Below are 17,337 nucleotides of genomic sequence, written 5' to 3' on the forward strand. Positions count from 1 at the left end.
AGACTTTACTGGGACAGCATCATCAGATTCATCATCAGAAGAATCAGCATCCTCAGTAATGACTGGAGGATCCTGATTCAGTTCAGCAGAAGACACACATGTATCTGCTGATACATCCGAATCTGATGATACTTCCTTTGTATATCCGAGCCCTGCTGCAAACTCTTTCACATCTAGAGGCACAGATAGTTCAAAGAACACTCTGTCCTCCTCATCCGGCATGGCATCATAATTATGTCTCACTGGTGGTGGACAATTCTTATAGCCTATGCACGTGACGTCCCTTTTCTCCTTTTGGACATCAATGATGTGATCCAACACATAGCTAGAACTCAAATAACTATCTAACTTGAGTTGGATTGCCTCACTTTCCGTTTTTACACAAGCCATCTCTTTTTGCATTGTCTCAAGGCGAGATATATACAAATTAATATCAGTTTGTTTTCTGGAAACCATTTTAGTTAACTCGGTTTTATCTTTCTTTAACTTTTCGATTACCGATTTAAACTCCTTTTCATGATTTTCATAAAACATATTGGCTTCTGTACATTTGGAAAGGTCCACAGTCAATTTCTGATTGTGAATAAAAGTCACATCATACTTTTCTTGCAAAGCTTCATGCTTACTTTGCCAGTCACACAAATTCTCATTCATTGTAGTATGTTTGTCTTGCAAGTCAAACAAACTAGCTTGTAAAGCATCATGTTTGCCTTGCAACTCAGACATACTTTTCTCTACAGCAGCACATCTAGCACGCAACCTATCACATTCATCACTATTTACAACAGTGGGTTCATCGACACATACCTGACTTGATGAACCGTCGACATTAGCCATAAAGGCTGAATGGAGAGAAGACGAAGAATAAGCAGCTTGATCCACCAAGATAGATCTTCTATCACTTAGTGCTGCAGCTTCCTCCAAAAGCTCATCAATGTCAGCATCAACCAAAACATTTGCTGTCTCACCCACATGATCATCACCTGAACTGGATGATTCTTCATCAACACTCCTGCTGTATCCAGAAGAGTCTTCATCTTCAGAAGATTCACCACCACTGGCGGAAGATTCTCCACCACTGGTGTGAACTGCCTCCTTCACAATTCTAGCAAAACAAGCTGTACCATCCTGAGCATCACCACTCAACTGGATTGACCAGTCACAACCTTCATCCACTTGAACCACAAGTGCCCGGTTGGCATTTGATGTTCCAGCTTGACCCTGGTTGTTGACAAGTATCAATGTACGTTCATTGTTCCTGTTCTGGTTATGCTGGTTGCCTTGGTTTCTGAAGGGGTTCTGGTTCCCGTGCTGTGCTGGCTTTGTACATTCCCTTTTAAAGTGACCCCGTTCACCACAATTGAAGCATTTTACTGCCTGTTTATCGAACCCATACTTGGTGTCTTTCTTGCTTTCCAAGCTGGTTCTGCCAGTACTTTCCATGAAATCCTTTGCCCTTCTCACAGCACTAGCAAAGGCCCACTTGATATCCATCAAGTCCATCTCTTCCTTATCAATCTGCCGATAGTCTTCTTGTGTCAGATTAATATTGCCAATATGACCTTCCACTAACCCACAGTACGCGCTCACTACAGTGTTAAGCAGCTCCATGTGTTCCCTTGCTACTTCTACACTGACCTTAGAGAAGCTTGAAGTGTCGAGCTGTACTGTATTTGGTTTTGATTGCTGACCAGCAGATGATGTCCCTCCATAACACGCATGTTGTTGAGTAGGAGGAGGAGGAGGTGGTTGTATTGGATTTCCATACATGTCTGTGGTGGGAGGTGGCTTAACAGGAACTTGCACTGGATTGCCATACATATCCGTGCTTGTGACAAACGCCGTTTGAAGTGGAGCATGTGGACCGGTTCTTGCAGACGAAGAGCTGGAAGTTCCATAATACATTTCTGGATTTTGTGGCAATGGAACTCTTTTTGCCTTTAATGTTTCCTCCTGATCCTTGTTTTCTAAAAGCTGCACGAAGTCGTTGATATTTGTAGTTCTCAACACTCCGTTATACTTCAAGATTTCCAAGAAACTACTCCATTGGGGAGGCAAAGCATCAGCAAACTTCTTCACCACCTCTGCTGTAGTTGTTGCTACACCAAAATTGTTCAACTCTGTCAGCAAGTGATAAAACCGGCTTGTCATGTCTCCCAAAGACTCCTTATCCATGCAAGTGAAACAGTCAAATTCTTTCTTGAGAAGATCATGACGCAATTGACGTGTTGCTTCATTCCCTACTCCTCTGGTTTTCAACCCGTCCCACAGTTTCTTTGTTGTCTTGAAACTGACAAACTGGTGGTAGATATCTTTGCTTAACGCCTGAGTGAGAATGGTGTATGCTTTCTTTTCCAGATCATACGTTTTCTTTTGATCTTCAGGAAGATCAGCAAACGTAGCAGTATCTGAAGCAGCAACCTCTATAGCTTGATCGAAACCTGTAGTGAAACGTATCCACAGTTCGGTATTTTGACCAAGAATGTATGTACGAAATCTATCAACCCAGCCCGGATACTCGTTTAGGTGCATCAACTTTGGAGGACGATTCAAACTTCCGGTTTCGCTTTCGCTCAATAAAATACTTTGAATGCTCGGAGTTTGATTTGATACTAATGCCCATTGACCTGACGATATGGCATTTGCTTGCGAAGATGTCGACACCGGAGATTCGGCCCATGAAGGAGATAAACTTGTACTCGTGTACTTTCCACTGTCTGGAGCCGGTGTACCCCACCATGAGGGAGTGGAACCCGTACTTGTGTATTTTCCACTATCTGGAGCCGGAGTTCCCCACCAACTCGGATTCATCTTCTATGAAATAAATTCCTGGAAATCACACTCAAATCAACTTAAAAAGTTATAAGTGACCAGCCGAAAGATCCCTGATCGAAAGACAAGACAAACACAAACTGTTAAAACTAGACAGACCAAGATCGAAGGATCAACACCTGTTCGAAGGATCAACAGTGTTCGAAAGATCACTGTTGAATTTCGAACAATGTTTTCGAAAGATTCACAATTGAAAGATCCTTATCTTTCGAATATATATCCTTCGAATAGATTCCCTGGCTCGAAAGATAAATCACAGACTTCGAAGGATGTTCGAAGGATCAATATTTGTCGAACCTCCTCTGATCGAAAGATGATCTTTCGACTTCGAAGGATATCTTTCGATGTCTACTGACACAGCTGACACAAAGATGACAGGTTGGTGAAAAAGGTGATGGGTTGGTAGTCAACTTTCGGCAGAAAGGTATGATCAGACCATGCTTTCTACCAACTCAGACTTTTCAAATAAAATATTGCCTAAAATGGAAAGTCTTATCCAGAAACCAGTCACCGGAATTATGACCGAAATTTGCCCGGAAATCACCAAGTTTCTTAAAAACAAGTTTTAAGTTACCCAACCCGTCCTTGAACACACCCGGTTAGTTTAGAACACGTTTTTATGTCAAGAAATGCAAGAAAAACACTAAAAACGGGTGCTAAACCATGTGACCAAACACTCCAAAGTCTTGTAAAAACTCGGTTTTAACAAGGAAAAGAGCCTTTGCTCTGATACCACTTGTAGGTCCCTCGGAGGATGAGGTCAAACCTTAACCTTGTTATGTGAAACACACTAGCAAGTGCGGAATCCAAGCTAGAGTGCAAACCGAGATGAAACAAGCACAAACATAAGACACACAATGTTCACCGATTAACACCACTTGTATTAATACGAATGAAAGGTTCGGTTACAAGCTCAATGTTTACAAATCTGTTTTGCAAACTCTCAAAGTGTGTGTATGTTCTTGACAGAATACTCTCTCTATCTCTCGTATCTTTCTGTCTATGTGTGTCTGTCCAATCTCACAAGTGAACACAACATGGGTATATATATACCCATAACAGATCATCTGGTCGAAGGATCCTGTTTACTGATCGACAGATCATCTTTCGATCGAACAGCTATCGAAGGATTCACATATACCTCGAAGGATGGTATATCCTTCGAGGTCCATCAGTATCCTTCGTGAGATATCTTTCGAGCTCATCGAAGGATAGAAACAATCCTTCGATGACCCAACCTTCGACACAGACAATTTACAACCATATGATAACTGTTTGGCCAAGTCAAACCAGGAGGATGGTTGACTTGGTCAAACTTACATGACTAACAGAGACATCGTTTTACATCATGACCGAATACAGACAAAGTACAGACACAAGTGCACCAACAATGACATTAGTAACTCATCCAAAACATAATATTCTCATTGCTTCTCATAAACTAGTGTAAATACATATGGAAGTTAGCACATAAATTTGAGTTGACTAAAAACACCATCAAAAAGGCAGACAACAGTACTTGTTATAAACTAATTAGTAGAGTTCAACAAACTGTTAATCATAGTTATATCCGTATACGTTGTCTAAACCCATATAGCATTTGCGTTGAGGAGCAACTGAACCAGTTGACCCTGAAGATGAAGGCGCATTACTTCATTAGCACCACCAATCAGTTCCTCTCCTATGAATACAGCTGGCACACTTGGCTTGCATCCTAGTCCTCTTAATTCCTTCTCTAACCGTTTCCCGTCTGGATGTTCATCTAACTCATAAACTGTAGGATTTGCACCAAAATTACTAATCAGTGTCTTAATGGTGTGGCACATGCAGCAAGAGCTTTTGCTGAATATAACCACAGGCCTTTCGCTCACCAATGATGTAACCATAGCCATATCTGGAAATTGAAGCAGTAAGATGTCTTATAAAACAATGCTAGATTTAGTAGAAGAAATAAGTAGATAGTTTGGTGCAATGGGAAGACTTTGTTGTGGGTATACTGTATATGTATGATCTTAATATGTCTATATATAGTGATAGGATTTGATATTGTTGAGCGTTGATACCCAATAGATGCTGAAAATGAGATCAGATTCTTTTTCTATGACAGATTTCAAAGTGATCATTATCAAACTCAATGAATGATACGAAATTAGTATATGTGTAATACAACCAATTGCTTATCTTTAGGTTGATATGCATGACATAAAAATACATGTGTGAATTGTTAATTATATTCTTAACCTTGATGGTTCTTTTCTTGAACTATTTGATTGTGGGTACTATGGTAATTATCTAATGTGCGGCTGGTGTTTATCCAACGGGGCAGCCACCCTCAACCTTCAACTACCAAAAAAAAGAGAACCAAAAGTCTAAGTACTCTAAATCATGAAAGAAATATGAAATGCATAACAAAAGTATGAGAACATCCGTACTAGTAGTCACATTTGTCACTCTTTATTCCCTATATTGATAAGAATTATCATTCATGTCAATCACTTAATTAGTTATTCTTAATGTGCACAAATTGTTATACTACATATATGATTCTCCCCCTCTCTCTCTCTTGGGCTGTAGATTTGAGTACGAAGAATCATGGTATCAGATTCTCTCATCTTATTGCAGCCTTATAAAAGGGAATCATAAGGGCCTGCCAGGTGGCTGGCGGGAAGATTCGTAAAATTGGCTCAAATAAAAGTGAAAGGCCATTTATGTTTGTTGCTTGACTACCAAGTGACTACTGGAGACCCTAAACTTATGTTGACATGCCTTTCAGAACACACTATTTCGAAAATATGTATTATTATTAACTCTGTTTGACTATTTTGAACTATGTTATATGAAGATTGATTATATGCCTTTATCACAAGTACATAACAGTTAAAATTTGATCACCTTGCTATAGATATGCAAGCAAATTTATTTATAAATGGCCCACAGTTCTCGTGTCTTGTGACTGTAAAGCAAGAAGGAAATAACAGTTGCTCATTCTGAAGTGGCTGCTTCAATCTACCTTAAGATGATCTGGTAAGTAGTCAGTTTTTTGGTCTTTTCCCCTTATCTCAACTTAAGCTGATATTTCTGTAGTAACTGCATCACTTTTATCGAAATGCGGAATCTTGTGGACTTGATCTTTCAATATATTATACACAACCAAATAATATTCCAATTCTATTATCTCAATTGCCTCAGCACACTAATTTCCAACATGTCCTTTCACTTCGAATTACATATATACTGCACTCAATCACATGCAACTTAAGTTACATACAAGTTACTTTAGCTAATTCATTTCCATACATCATAATGTCATTGTCATACAATGCCAGTTGGATATTGATTGTGATTGATGCTATAGAATGAATTGAGTGATTGGTTAAGCTTCAGTTGATCTGTGATTCTATTTACTATGTACGTGTTATTATATACATTAACTACTGTTATTATATACATTAGCTACTGTAAGTTCATTTTTTTTAATAACCATACCACATTATATACAAATTATGCTAATAATATTTCCTTTTCAACTTTTCATCCAGGTTTACTTTCCTTTTCAACTCTATTGTTCTTAGGGTGTGCATATTGGGACACCATGTTGCCTATTTGCAAACCAAACCCTAACAAACCTTTCCTTTACCTACGCTGCGTATAGACCTATGCGCAGGATATATAAACCATGGATTTCAGAGCCTTATCAGCAATCATTGCACAAAAAACAAGGGTTTATATACGCTGCGTATAGGTATACGCTGCGTATAGGTATACGCGGCGTATATAAACCATCAGAATTTTTTGGGTCATTTTGGTAGGATTGAGGCATCAGTTTTTCACAAAGTTTATATACGTTGCGTATGTAACCTTTCAGATTTTTTGTCATTTGGTGTATTTGTGGTATAAATTCTCACTCGGTTACAACGTTAAATCGCTTAAAATATATAGTTGTTAACGTTATACCGAGAATATTATATACCGTTAAAATTTTTTGATAGATGCATATACGGTTCGAATATATCATATTGTTAACGTTATACCGATAATATTATAAAGTTTGTACATACAAGCAAAAGATATAATATGACTAAATATAATATATACAATATAAGCATAAGTTTGTACATACAAACAAAAGTTATAATATATATGACTAAATACTAAGGGTAGTCACATCACAAAAAATATACAATATAAGCATAAGTTTGATAGACGTATATACGGTTCCAATACTAAATACATAACAAAAGATAAAATACTATGGCAGCGGATCCTGCTGCTCCCGCTGCTCCTCCTGCTCATGCTGTCGATGCCATTCCGCAGGCTGAACGAACTGTCATGGAGGTAACCCCTCACGCTGTGAAAGCCTTTCCAGCTCTACAGCCATCCACTCCACCACATACGCCAGCCTGTCAACGTTGCGACGTAGCCGCTGATATGATGGGGCAGGACCGGGCCCAACATGTCGTGAGAACTGAGGCGCCCCGGGTGGTCCACGCGGCTGTGGTGGCTCCGAAATGTACATGTCCGGCTCATGCTCCTTCGGCACCTCCGGATCATGCGGGAGATATAACAGCTCGAACAGTGCCGGTAGCTGTGTAGGCGCGTAAGGCTGGCCGTCCACACCCTTATACCGCTTCCCGCATGGGAATTTTTTGGGAACATGCATTCTCGATATCGTGTTCATCCCCATCCGCTTCGGCTGTATCGCCTTGCCTACACGCGGGTGGTCAGTCTCCGGGTGATATCCCAACGAAAGGGCTACCACAGTGACGTAGGCGCCGCCGTATAATAATCCGCGCTCCTGTCGATGATACGCGGAGGCGAAGTACTGCGCCAACCCGTGTGCGAGAGCGCACAACCTCTTGTACAAGAAGCAATATAGGAAAAACAGGTCACCGCTCGTACACCACTCCCGGCTCTTGTTTCGCAGTGGTGATGGAAGTAGATATCATCCTGTGAAAGTACCTGCACAAAATGAAACCATTCAGTAAATAATAATCATAATAATCAGACGACATCCGAATAATAAAAAAAATAATATTTTTTTGACTCGTTACGGATTTCGACGCGCGTAGCGGACCTACGCTCGTAACGGACGACGTCGACTAAACACTACTAGAAAATCTGAAACTTCTTACACCAGTTTTCATAGAAAATGCGTCACAAAACAGGCTTTCCCACGCATTTGTGACAAATACATGATGTAGGAAAACCCCTCGTAGGAAACTGATTTCTTACGCATTTCCTACGCATTTTTCTATCCACTTCTGACAGAAAATGGGCGTCGGAAATTGCTAAGCATTTTCTGCCACTTTTCTTAATTATCATTTATATTTATATTATTTATAATGATAATACAATAATAAATATTTTTGATACTTTTTTTTATTATCGACACATTTCCGACAAATAAAAAAATAAAATATAAAAATCTATTTTTTTGTGTGACACATTTCCTACGAAATAAACTCTGTTTTTTTTGTGACACATTTCTGACGAACTAATCTTTTTAACAAAAAAAATAATAAAATAAAATTAAAATCCAATTTTTCCTGCTAAAATTACAGAAAAAATCTATAATAACTTAGAAAATGTATTTTACAACATTCACCTCAAATACAATAACACAAATCTAGAAATTAAACATTACAAAGCAAGTTCTAATATGTTCAAACGACAAAACTAATACCAAACACAAGATCTAACCCCCTCGTCCACTCGTTTCTTTGTAACCCGCACCCGAGCAGAGAGAGACCTGTACTCGAAACCGAATAACCACAATAACCACCGCCGCTGTCGGATCGTCGGAAACCAACACCACTGTCGCCTCGTCAACGGCTACCACTGTCAATCGTGACCCAAGTCGAGAAACAAATCGAACCAAGCATAACCCGACCCAAACTGAGCACCACAAACCACCCCTATTACCTCGTCGTCGCCGGTGCCGGTTCGCCTGACCGGTGCCGTTGGCTTCCACTGTCGTCCACCGCCGCAGACTGTGGCGCCGCTGCCGCCATCATTACCATCATCACTGACGTCAGTCATCATCATCAATCATTTGCCGACAGTCGTCGGAAGTTGACGCCGACTTCGACAATCAGATGTTCGCCAGAGAAAGAGAAAGAGAACGAGCACCAGTGGAGAGAGAGAGAATAGTGAAGGTGGTTGGATGTGCTTGAAGGTAATCGCCGCCGGAATTACGGCCGGCATCAGGCCGATGTGTTTGTCAGACATGAAAACGAGAGGGAGAGAAGAAGGTCTGAAGTGTTTACTTTTATTTTGTGTTTCTTGAATGAAAGGAAAGGAAGAATGAAAGGAAGAAAGACAAATCAACGGATGTATTTTCTGCATGTTTACTTTTATTTTGTGTTTCTTAAAGTTTGAAGTCTATTTTCATCCATTGATTTAAAAGGATGTGAGCAATGGATCATCCTAGGATTGTGATCCATATGATGGCTAACCAAGCAGTTTGATTAGCTCACATAAATTATCAATATATTTTATAAAACATTTTTTTAAACTATATATTTCAAAAATTGTATTCTATATACTATATACATGGACGAAGTATTTTTTTAAAATCTTATATTTATTATACAATTAAATATGTTTTCAATTCATGTTCATAATTTTTTTAAAAGGAAAAATTACAAGTTTTGTCATTTATCTTTATACCACTTTTCAGGCGGTGTCCTTTTTAACGAATGTTGACAGGCAGTGTCCTTTACTAGGTATTTTGTTGCAAGTTTAGTCTTTTACACCCAACCCAGTTAGAAAAAACCTGTTAATTGTTGACAGGCGTTGTCCTTTACTACGTATTTTTTGCAAGTTTAGTCCTTTACCTAGGTATTTTGTTGCAAGTTTAGTCCTTTACATAGGTATTGTCACACCCCAATCGATGGCGGAATCATCGGAGCATGGCACTGAGCGAAACACATTGTCCAGAAGTTTCCATAACAATTATCATCACTATTCAGTTTAAATTAACACGTCCCATACCGTGTCCCAAATAACAAACAAATTATTACAGATAACAACTAGTCAAATATTCAAATATTCTGTTCCGACAACTCGGATTTAAATAAGACAAATAAATATTGTTCGAATGCTCCTAAAGACCCAGCCTGACAAGATCTACAGACAACTATGCTCTAGTTGCTCTTCCCTGACAGACAACTATTTGTTGGGGGGCCTCTAGAGCTTTATTCTAGCCTCGCTTTCCTAGCAAGCAAACATCTTAAACACCTATCACATACGTTAAAATAAAGTCAATACATATAATGTAAAGGTGAGCATACAAGTTTGATATTAGCATATAGAGTTCGAATAGTTTACGCATAACCAGCACGTACACACAGGAAAACGAAGCATGTTAATTATCGACATGGACCTATCGATACCAATGACTGCGGGTTGACTGTCCGAGACGGTTCGCAATACATGATAACCACCGTAATCCATGCAAGTAATTGTCCTTAACAACCCCCGTGTGAACGGGTGCTGAGTCCCAACTATAGTACTACGTCGTTAAGGCAGGTAGACAACATTCCACGTGTAAACACAATCAACAAGCATTCATTTAGTCACGTAATACATGCATATTGGTTAGCGTTCAAATAGTTTGAGTAGTGTGATCGATTGTGTTTTTTGATAAGTAACGTATGTAACACCCTAAGGTGCTAAAAGCAAAAAGGGATCGAGTATACTCACAGCGGTTGATTGATGGATTGAAGGGAGCGCTTGAGAGTGGGGTTAGCCGGAATATTTCGATAGCATAACGACGAATAACACGTAGAATGGAAAACAAGTTTAAGTGGGTCGAACAGTCTGGTCGATCAATCAGTAGGTTCGATCGGACAGGTTGTTAGTTCGGCTAGACAATCCGTTCGGACAGTCCGTTCGATCGGCCGGTAGGATCAATCGGCTGGACTGTTCGAGTGGATTGTTTCTTCCTTTGAGTGAGATGTGTTTGTGTGTGGGGATTTGAACTTTTGAAGTTTTCGTTGTAGTATTTAAAGACACTGAAGTGTTCTTACCTTTCGGGTCGATCGATCGAATGGTCTGTTCAATCGGCCGGCTTACCCGATCGGTTAGGAATTTCAGTAGTAGTCCTCAGCGGGATGTCACTCAATCGAAGTGCATACTCGATCGAATAGCATGCTCGATCGGATGGCATTCCTATACGTCCAACGAATTGAAAATTGACTAAGTGTTGAAGCATAGTATCTCATGATCCGAGTAGTAATGTTGACAAACGGCTGTTCGATCGAACATCATCTCGTTCAATATTATACTTCATGGAATTGTCAAAGTGTGGGACCATATACTAGCCGATCGGCTGGCCTGGTCGATCGGCTGGCATGTCCGATCGGTTGGGCTGTTCGTTCGAACAGCCTAACCGTTCGGCCAGCATCCTGACCTGGTCGGCCTGTTCGTCTAATACTTGGTTGTTATGAGTATTTAACGTTATACTGAGGTAGTTTGTTAACGAGCTAAACCATGGAACGTTCATTCTTACTTGTTTCTCCTGCTCGGACAGGAATCACCCAAGACTGGCCGGTAAACTATTCGGAACGGTAGTTTGATGTTTATCCCGAAGTCGGTGAACCTCGTAGGTAGAATCCGAATCTTGAACCACTCATCCACTAGAATGATTTGTGAGCCGGCTCAAGCTTCGTTTTTACCGGTTTGAAGGCATTGAGTGTAAAAGAGTTGAAAGAAAGTTGGAAATCCTTCCTTCAATCCTTCACATCATGTAAATGTTTAGATCTTTGATAGATCTTAGCTTGTTTATGTGGAAATCGGTTAGATCCGAGCTATTCATGGTGGATTGAAGCCAAAACATGGTGTTTTTGAAGAACACCATGATGACATCACCCAAGAATGCCTAGATCTGGGTGATTTCACGGTTAGAAATCAAAATTGAAAGATAGAAAGGTGTAGGAGCATGTTTTGATCAAGAAAGTACAAGATTTAGGATGAAAACTTACCGGAATCAGAAGAAATCTGAGAAAAGGAGGGGGAGCACGAGCTGGTCGGTCAGAGCTTTCCAAAAGTGGAAATAATGACAATGATAGCCCTATTTATAGGCTCCAAAAGAGGAAAGGGTTGGCCGATCGGCTGGCATCCCAATCGGACAGCCTGCTCGATCGGACAGTTTGTCCGATCGGCTGGGCTGTTCGATCGGCTTGCAGCCTGATCGATCAACAGCCTGGTTCGAGTGTTCGGTGCGACGATTTTCGATATTTCGGTTTCGATTGAAGACGATACGAGCACGATAGAGTTTCCTATCCAAATTACTTTCAGTCCCAACTACTATATCTAACATACAATCATCTATATTTCACCCTATCCTTACGTTATCATTCGTCGTAATTCGATTTTGATTGCGTTCGATTTGAGATTCGAGTTTCGATTGATTCGATTGATCACCGCACAAAACATAAAGTAAACATGCACAGGTAACACATAAGGCACACACACACGTATATCAACAACCAAAGTTCGCGTAATTCGGGATTCGAGTTCGATGATGATTAGATCGGTTTGATTACTGATTAGTTAACTTTATCCCATTGTTACTTCCTACTATTCATAGTCGTAAGTCGGTTCGCGTCGATCAAACATTTGATTACTTCGATTCTTTCTTGATTAAAACACTTACTCCACATAATACAAATAAACATAAAATCGACTATTTATAGTCAAAGAAAGTCAAAGTTAACTTTGGACTTTGACTTTGACATTCGAAAACACGGGGTGTTAAAGCCTCCCCTTGTTTAGGGAATTTCGTCCCGAAATTAGGCTCGAAGCTGCACAGCACCGTGAATTATCAATTTGATGCTTCAGATCTTTATTTGAACAACTGCGGGTACTTGGCCTTCATGTCGCTTTCAAGTTCCCAAGTGAACTCCGCGCCTCGTTTGCCTTCCCATCGGACTTTCACGATAGGGATGCGCGAGCGCCTGAGTTGTTTGGTTTGGCGATCCGTGATTTCGACAGGCTTTTCCACGAAGTGTAGTGTTTCGTTGACCTGAAGATCGTCGAGAGGTACAATCAGATCATGATCATCTAGGCATTTTCGGAGGTTCGACACATGGAAAGTCGGGTGGACGTTACTGAGTTTCTCCGGTAGTTCGAGTTTGTAGGTGACTTTTCCGATCCTTTCCAGAATCTTAAAAGGTCCAACATATCGAGGCGCTAGTTTCCCTTTCTTGCCGAATCTGACCACACCCTTCCAAGGTGACACCTTTAGGAATACGTAGTCGCCAATGTCAAATTCAAGGGGCTTTCGTCTTCTATCGGCGTAACTTTTCTGTCTATCCCTGGCCTTTGCCAAGTTGTCGCGAATCTGGAGGATTTTGTCAGTCGTTTCTTGTAGTAACTCGGGACCGGTTAATTGCGAATGACCGATCTCGTGCAATAAAATAGGCGATCCCGACATCTTCTTCCATATAAAGCCTCGAATGGTGCCATTTGTATGCTGGCATGATAGCTGTTGTTGTACGAGAATTCGACTAGCGGTAGGTATTTGTTCCAACTACCACCGAAGTCTATGACGCACGCGCGGAGCATGTTTTCAAGAGTACGGATCGTTCTTTCAGTCTGTCCGTCTGTTTGAGGATGGAATGCAGTACTCAGGTTAAGCGACGTACCAAGGGCCGCTTGAAACGTTTCCCGCAATCGCGAAGTAAACCGAGCGTCACGGTCTGAAATGATGTCACGAGGCGTACCATGATTACAAATGATCTCGTCGGTGTAGATTCGGGCTAGTCGTTCTACCTTGTAGTCTTCCCGTATTGGCAAAAAGCGGGCTGATGTGGTCAGTCGATCAACTATAACCCAAATGCTGTCGTGACCTAATGGCGTGGGCGGAAGTTTGGTTATGAAATCCATAGCTATACTCTCCCACTTCCATATGGGGATTGGTGGTTGTTCGAGTAAGCCAGATGGTCGTTGATGTTCAGCCTTAACTCTCGCACAAGTCAGGCAACTTCCAACATAGAGGGCGATATCCCGCTTCATACCCTGCCACCAGTATTTGTAACGAAGGTCCTGGTACATTTTATCGGCGCCAGGATGAATAGAGTATCGGGATTTGTGAGCTTCGTTCATTATAATCTTTTGCAAATCGGTCCGCCTAGGGATCCAAATTCGGTCCAGATAATAGAAAATCCCATCTGCTTTGCTTACAAGATGAGCTCCATCGTGATAAATTCTCTCCTTCTTCAAAGTGCGTTCGTTAAAACAGGCATGCTGGGCTTCGCGGATGAGAGCTTCAAGATTGTGCTGGGCTTGGGTATTGCGAATACTGAGCAAATAACTCCGATAGTCGATGCACATCCTGAACGACCCATCCTTCTTTTTGACGAAAAGGACTGGCGGGCCCCAAGGAGAGGTGCTCGGGCGAATGAAGCCTTTTTCAAGTAACTCCTGGACTTGATTCGAGAGTTCCCTCATTTCGGATGGCGCGAGTCGATAAGGGGCTTTGGCAACAGGGTTAGCTCCAGGAATAAGGTCGATACGAAAGTCGATATCACGACTTGGCGGTAGTCCAGGAAGATCATTAGGGAACACCTGAGGAAATTCACGAACCACTGGAACGTCTTTGACTTCCACCTTCTTTTTCTTTTCTTTCTCCGCTACTACAATGTTGGTCAAGAAAGTGTTGTATTCCTTGCGGAGATACTTGCTAGCTTGGACGCATGACATGAGTTTGAGGCCTTTTGAAGCTGTTTCACCGTACACACACAATAGATCACCATTCGTGAGCGAGAATCGAATCATCTTTTCAAAGCACACAACTTCAGCATGGTTTTCGCGAAGAAAGTCCATGCCTACTATGACGTCAAAACTTCCGAGTTGCATGGGGATAAGGTCGATTGGGAAAATGTGATTGTTGAGCTCTAGGGTACAATCACGAACAATAGAGTTAACAGCGACGGTTCTTCCAGTAGCAACTTCGACTTCGAATGACGAGGGGAGATAAGAACGCTTACGACTAAGGAGCTTCTTAAATTCAAACAACACAAAGCAGTTATCGGCTCCAGTATCAAACAAACATGATGCATAAATACCATTCACAAAGAACGTACCATTAACCACATTGTTGTCAGCCTGGGCTTGACGGGCGTTGATGTTAAAGGTTCTGGCACGGGATGCTTGGTGTTGCTGCTGAGGCTGTTGCTATTGCTGCTGGGGTTCTTGTTTCACAACACGGTTCGGGCACATGTTTGCAAAGTGGTTAGGATCACCACATGCAAAGCAGACTCGAGCATTGACCGCGGGTGCTTGAGCTGCAGGTTGGCCTTGAGGGGCTGGAAGTAGAGCTTGATGAGCGGCGGCTTGAACTGGGCCTTGACGGGGACCATAGCGACAGTTCGCAGTGAAATGCCCGTAGAGGTTGCAGTGGGCGCAGAAACGACAGGCGATTCCCACCGGGTGATGGTATGAGCATGTCGGGCAGAGCGGGTGGGGACCTGTGTAAGCGTGCTTGGCTGGCGGCGCATTGACCACTGGAGCTTGTCGATGGTGCGACTGCTGCTGAGTCTGTATGGCTTGCAGAGGGGCATCAGTCATTGTCACAGCACAGTTCTTGTTGCTGGAGTTGTTGTTGTTGTGCTTCTTCTTTCTTCTTGATGACTTGGAGGGCTGAGCAGGGTGGTGGTGTCGACGGTTGATGCGGTGGTGGCTTGGTGCAGAGACTTGGTATGCTTATCCCAAAAACCATACTTTACCCGCTTGTCATTGATCTCAGCGGCAAGCAGGTAGGTCTCTTCGATCGATGATGGCTTGGCAGCATGAACGAAATCGGCAACACAATCGGGTAGAGCTCGAATATACTTCTTGATGGCCATATCTAACGTCTTGACTTGATCGGGACAAATGATGCTGAGCTGTTTAAAGCGTGCAGTTAAAGCAGCGTTGTCTCCGTCTTTCTGCTTGATGTTCCAAAACTCGTCCTCCAGCTCTTAGCGTTCATGGGGAGGGCAAAATTCGTCCATCATAATAGCCTATAACTCTTCCCAAGTCAGCTCATAAGCTGCATCATTTCCGCGCTTGTTTTGTTCGGCCGTCCACTAGTCTAGAGCTCGGGACTGGAAGACGCCTGTAGCATTGAGGGTGCGGAGATTCTCAGGACAGCCGCTTTGGCGCAGAGTGACTTCAACTGAATCGAACCATTGGAACATGGCGGTAGGGCCATCTTCTCCGGTGAATTCTTTGGGTCCGCATGCTTTAAACTGTTTGAAGCTGAAACCAGTCTTGTTGGCATCCTTAGGAGCATTGATTCGCGACTCCTCGGATGACTTGCTGGCGTTTTCAAAGACATCGCTCACACCTTTTGCCACACTCTTGGCGATGATAGTAGCGAGACACCTATCTCTCTTCTCTTGGCGAGTAAGTGGGGTTCGGTGTCCAGATGACGACATGGTCTGCAACAGACATCGTCGTATGTCTCAGACACAACAATTCGAATCTCACCTCACACGTCTACTACTCACTAAAGCTTAGAAATACGTCGAAACACGTATCACATAATCATATAAACACAAATTCACAGATTCACATAATCACAGAAGCACATAGGCATGTAGAGCACAGAGACACCTAAGCACAGAAGCACATACACATTTAATCACAGAGGTAGTCAGAATACACAAAACCTATCATTCAAAGTTCGCGAGTCGTTTGTACATAGCGGCCGCGTATAGTATATCAAATAGTATCGCATATTCGTATTGTATGTCGAGTATAACATAGTATAGCGTATCCTAGCATAGTATCGCCTAGGTTTGTAACGACTTGTTACCGTTTTGAGATAAAAGAGCAATGCGAATCGTGTGTGTTGATCAAAGTGATAGCAAAAATCGAACGAATCATCAAAATTAAACACATAAACAGGTAAATACACATGAAACACATAAAAATCGACGAATTATCAGAGTCGGCAGTTGCGGGCTCAGAATCAAAACACGTAAAATCGAGGAAATGGACTGTCTGCGGCTACTAGACATCGACTACCCAAAGCGATTCGACTATTCGCAGTAGACTTGTCGTCACTTTTCGACTTTCGGGATCGCGTTTCTGCCTTGATTCTTGGGCATTCAGCGCGTATTCCCTAGGTCATACTTGTGAGTTCAGGTCGTTGGAGTCCGTCGAGGCTCTGGTGAGATGAGTAAAAGTTGGAATAAGTTGCCAAGATTCGGGTTTCACCCCTAGCTTAGCAATTTCTTCCTTGTTTTAGTAAAATTTGAGGAGTTTATTCACCAAAATATGGATTTCACTCCTGATTTGGTATAATTCTCCTCGTTTGTTATCGAAAATAATGAGGAATTCATTGATAAATTGACAAATCAGCATTGTTCAATGATTTAGTCGAGAGTTTGCGGCTTTCACACCTAATCTTGACCAAATCGCTTGACCCTATTTGAAAATTCGAGTGCAGTGATAGCGAAGAATATCAGAATATAGCACATAAGCTTGGTCTGTTGGTTCCTAACTATTGTCTAG

At 41.8% G+C, this 17,337-nt stretch overlaps 1 protein-coding gene across 1 annotated transcript; it reads right to left on the reverse strand.

The window, feature by feature from the left end:
- Window positions 1–4,227: 4,227 nt before the first annotated feature.
- LOC110934693 (monothiol glutaredoxin-S2-like) lies at window positions 4,228–4,821 on the reverse strand. The gene has a single exon (XM_022177553.2). It carries the CDS (start codon window positions 4,722–4,724, stop codon window positions 4,416–4,418), a length of 309 nt encoding a protein of 102 aa, XP_022033245.1. The 5' UTR covers window positions 4,725–4,821; the 3' UTR covers window positions 4,228–4,415.
- Window positions 4,822–17,337: the final 12,516 nt, after the last annotated feature.

The sequence above is a fragment of the Helianthus annuus genome, chromosome 1 (genome assembly GCF_002127325.2).
Source record: "Helianthus annuus cultivar XRQ/B chromosome 1, HanXRQr2.0-SUNRISE, whole genome shotgun sequence".
NCBI lineage: Eukaryota > Viridiplantae > Streptophyta > Magnoliopsida > Asterales > Asteraceae > Helianthus > Helianthus annuus.

What these genes read in the sequence shown, in the direction of transcription:
- LOC110934693 (XM_022177553.2), bottom strand. Translation starts at nt 4,724, where the DNA reads ATGGCTATGGTTACATCATTGGTGAGCGAAAGGCCTGTGGTTATATTC.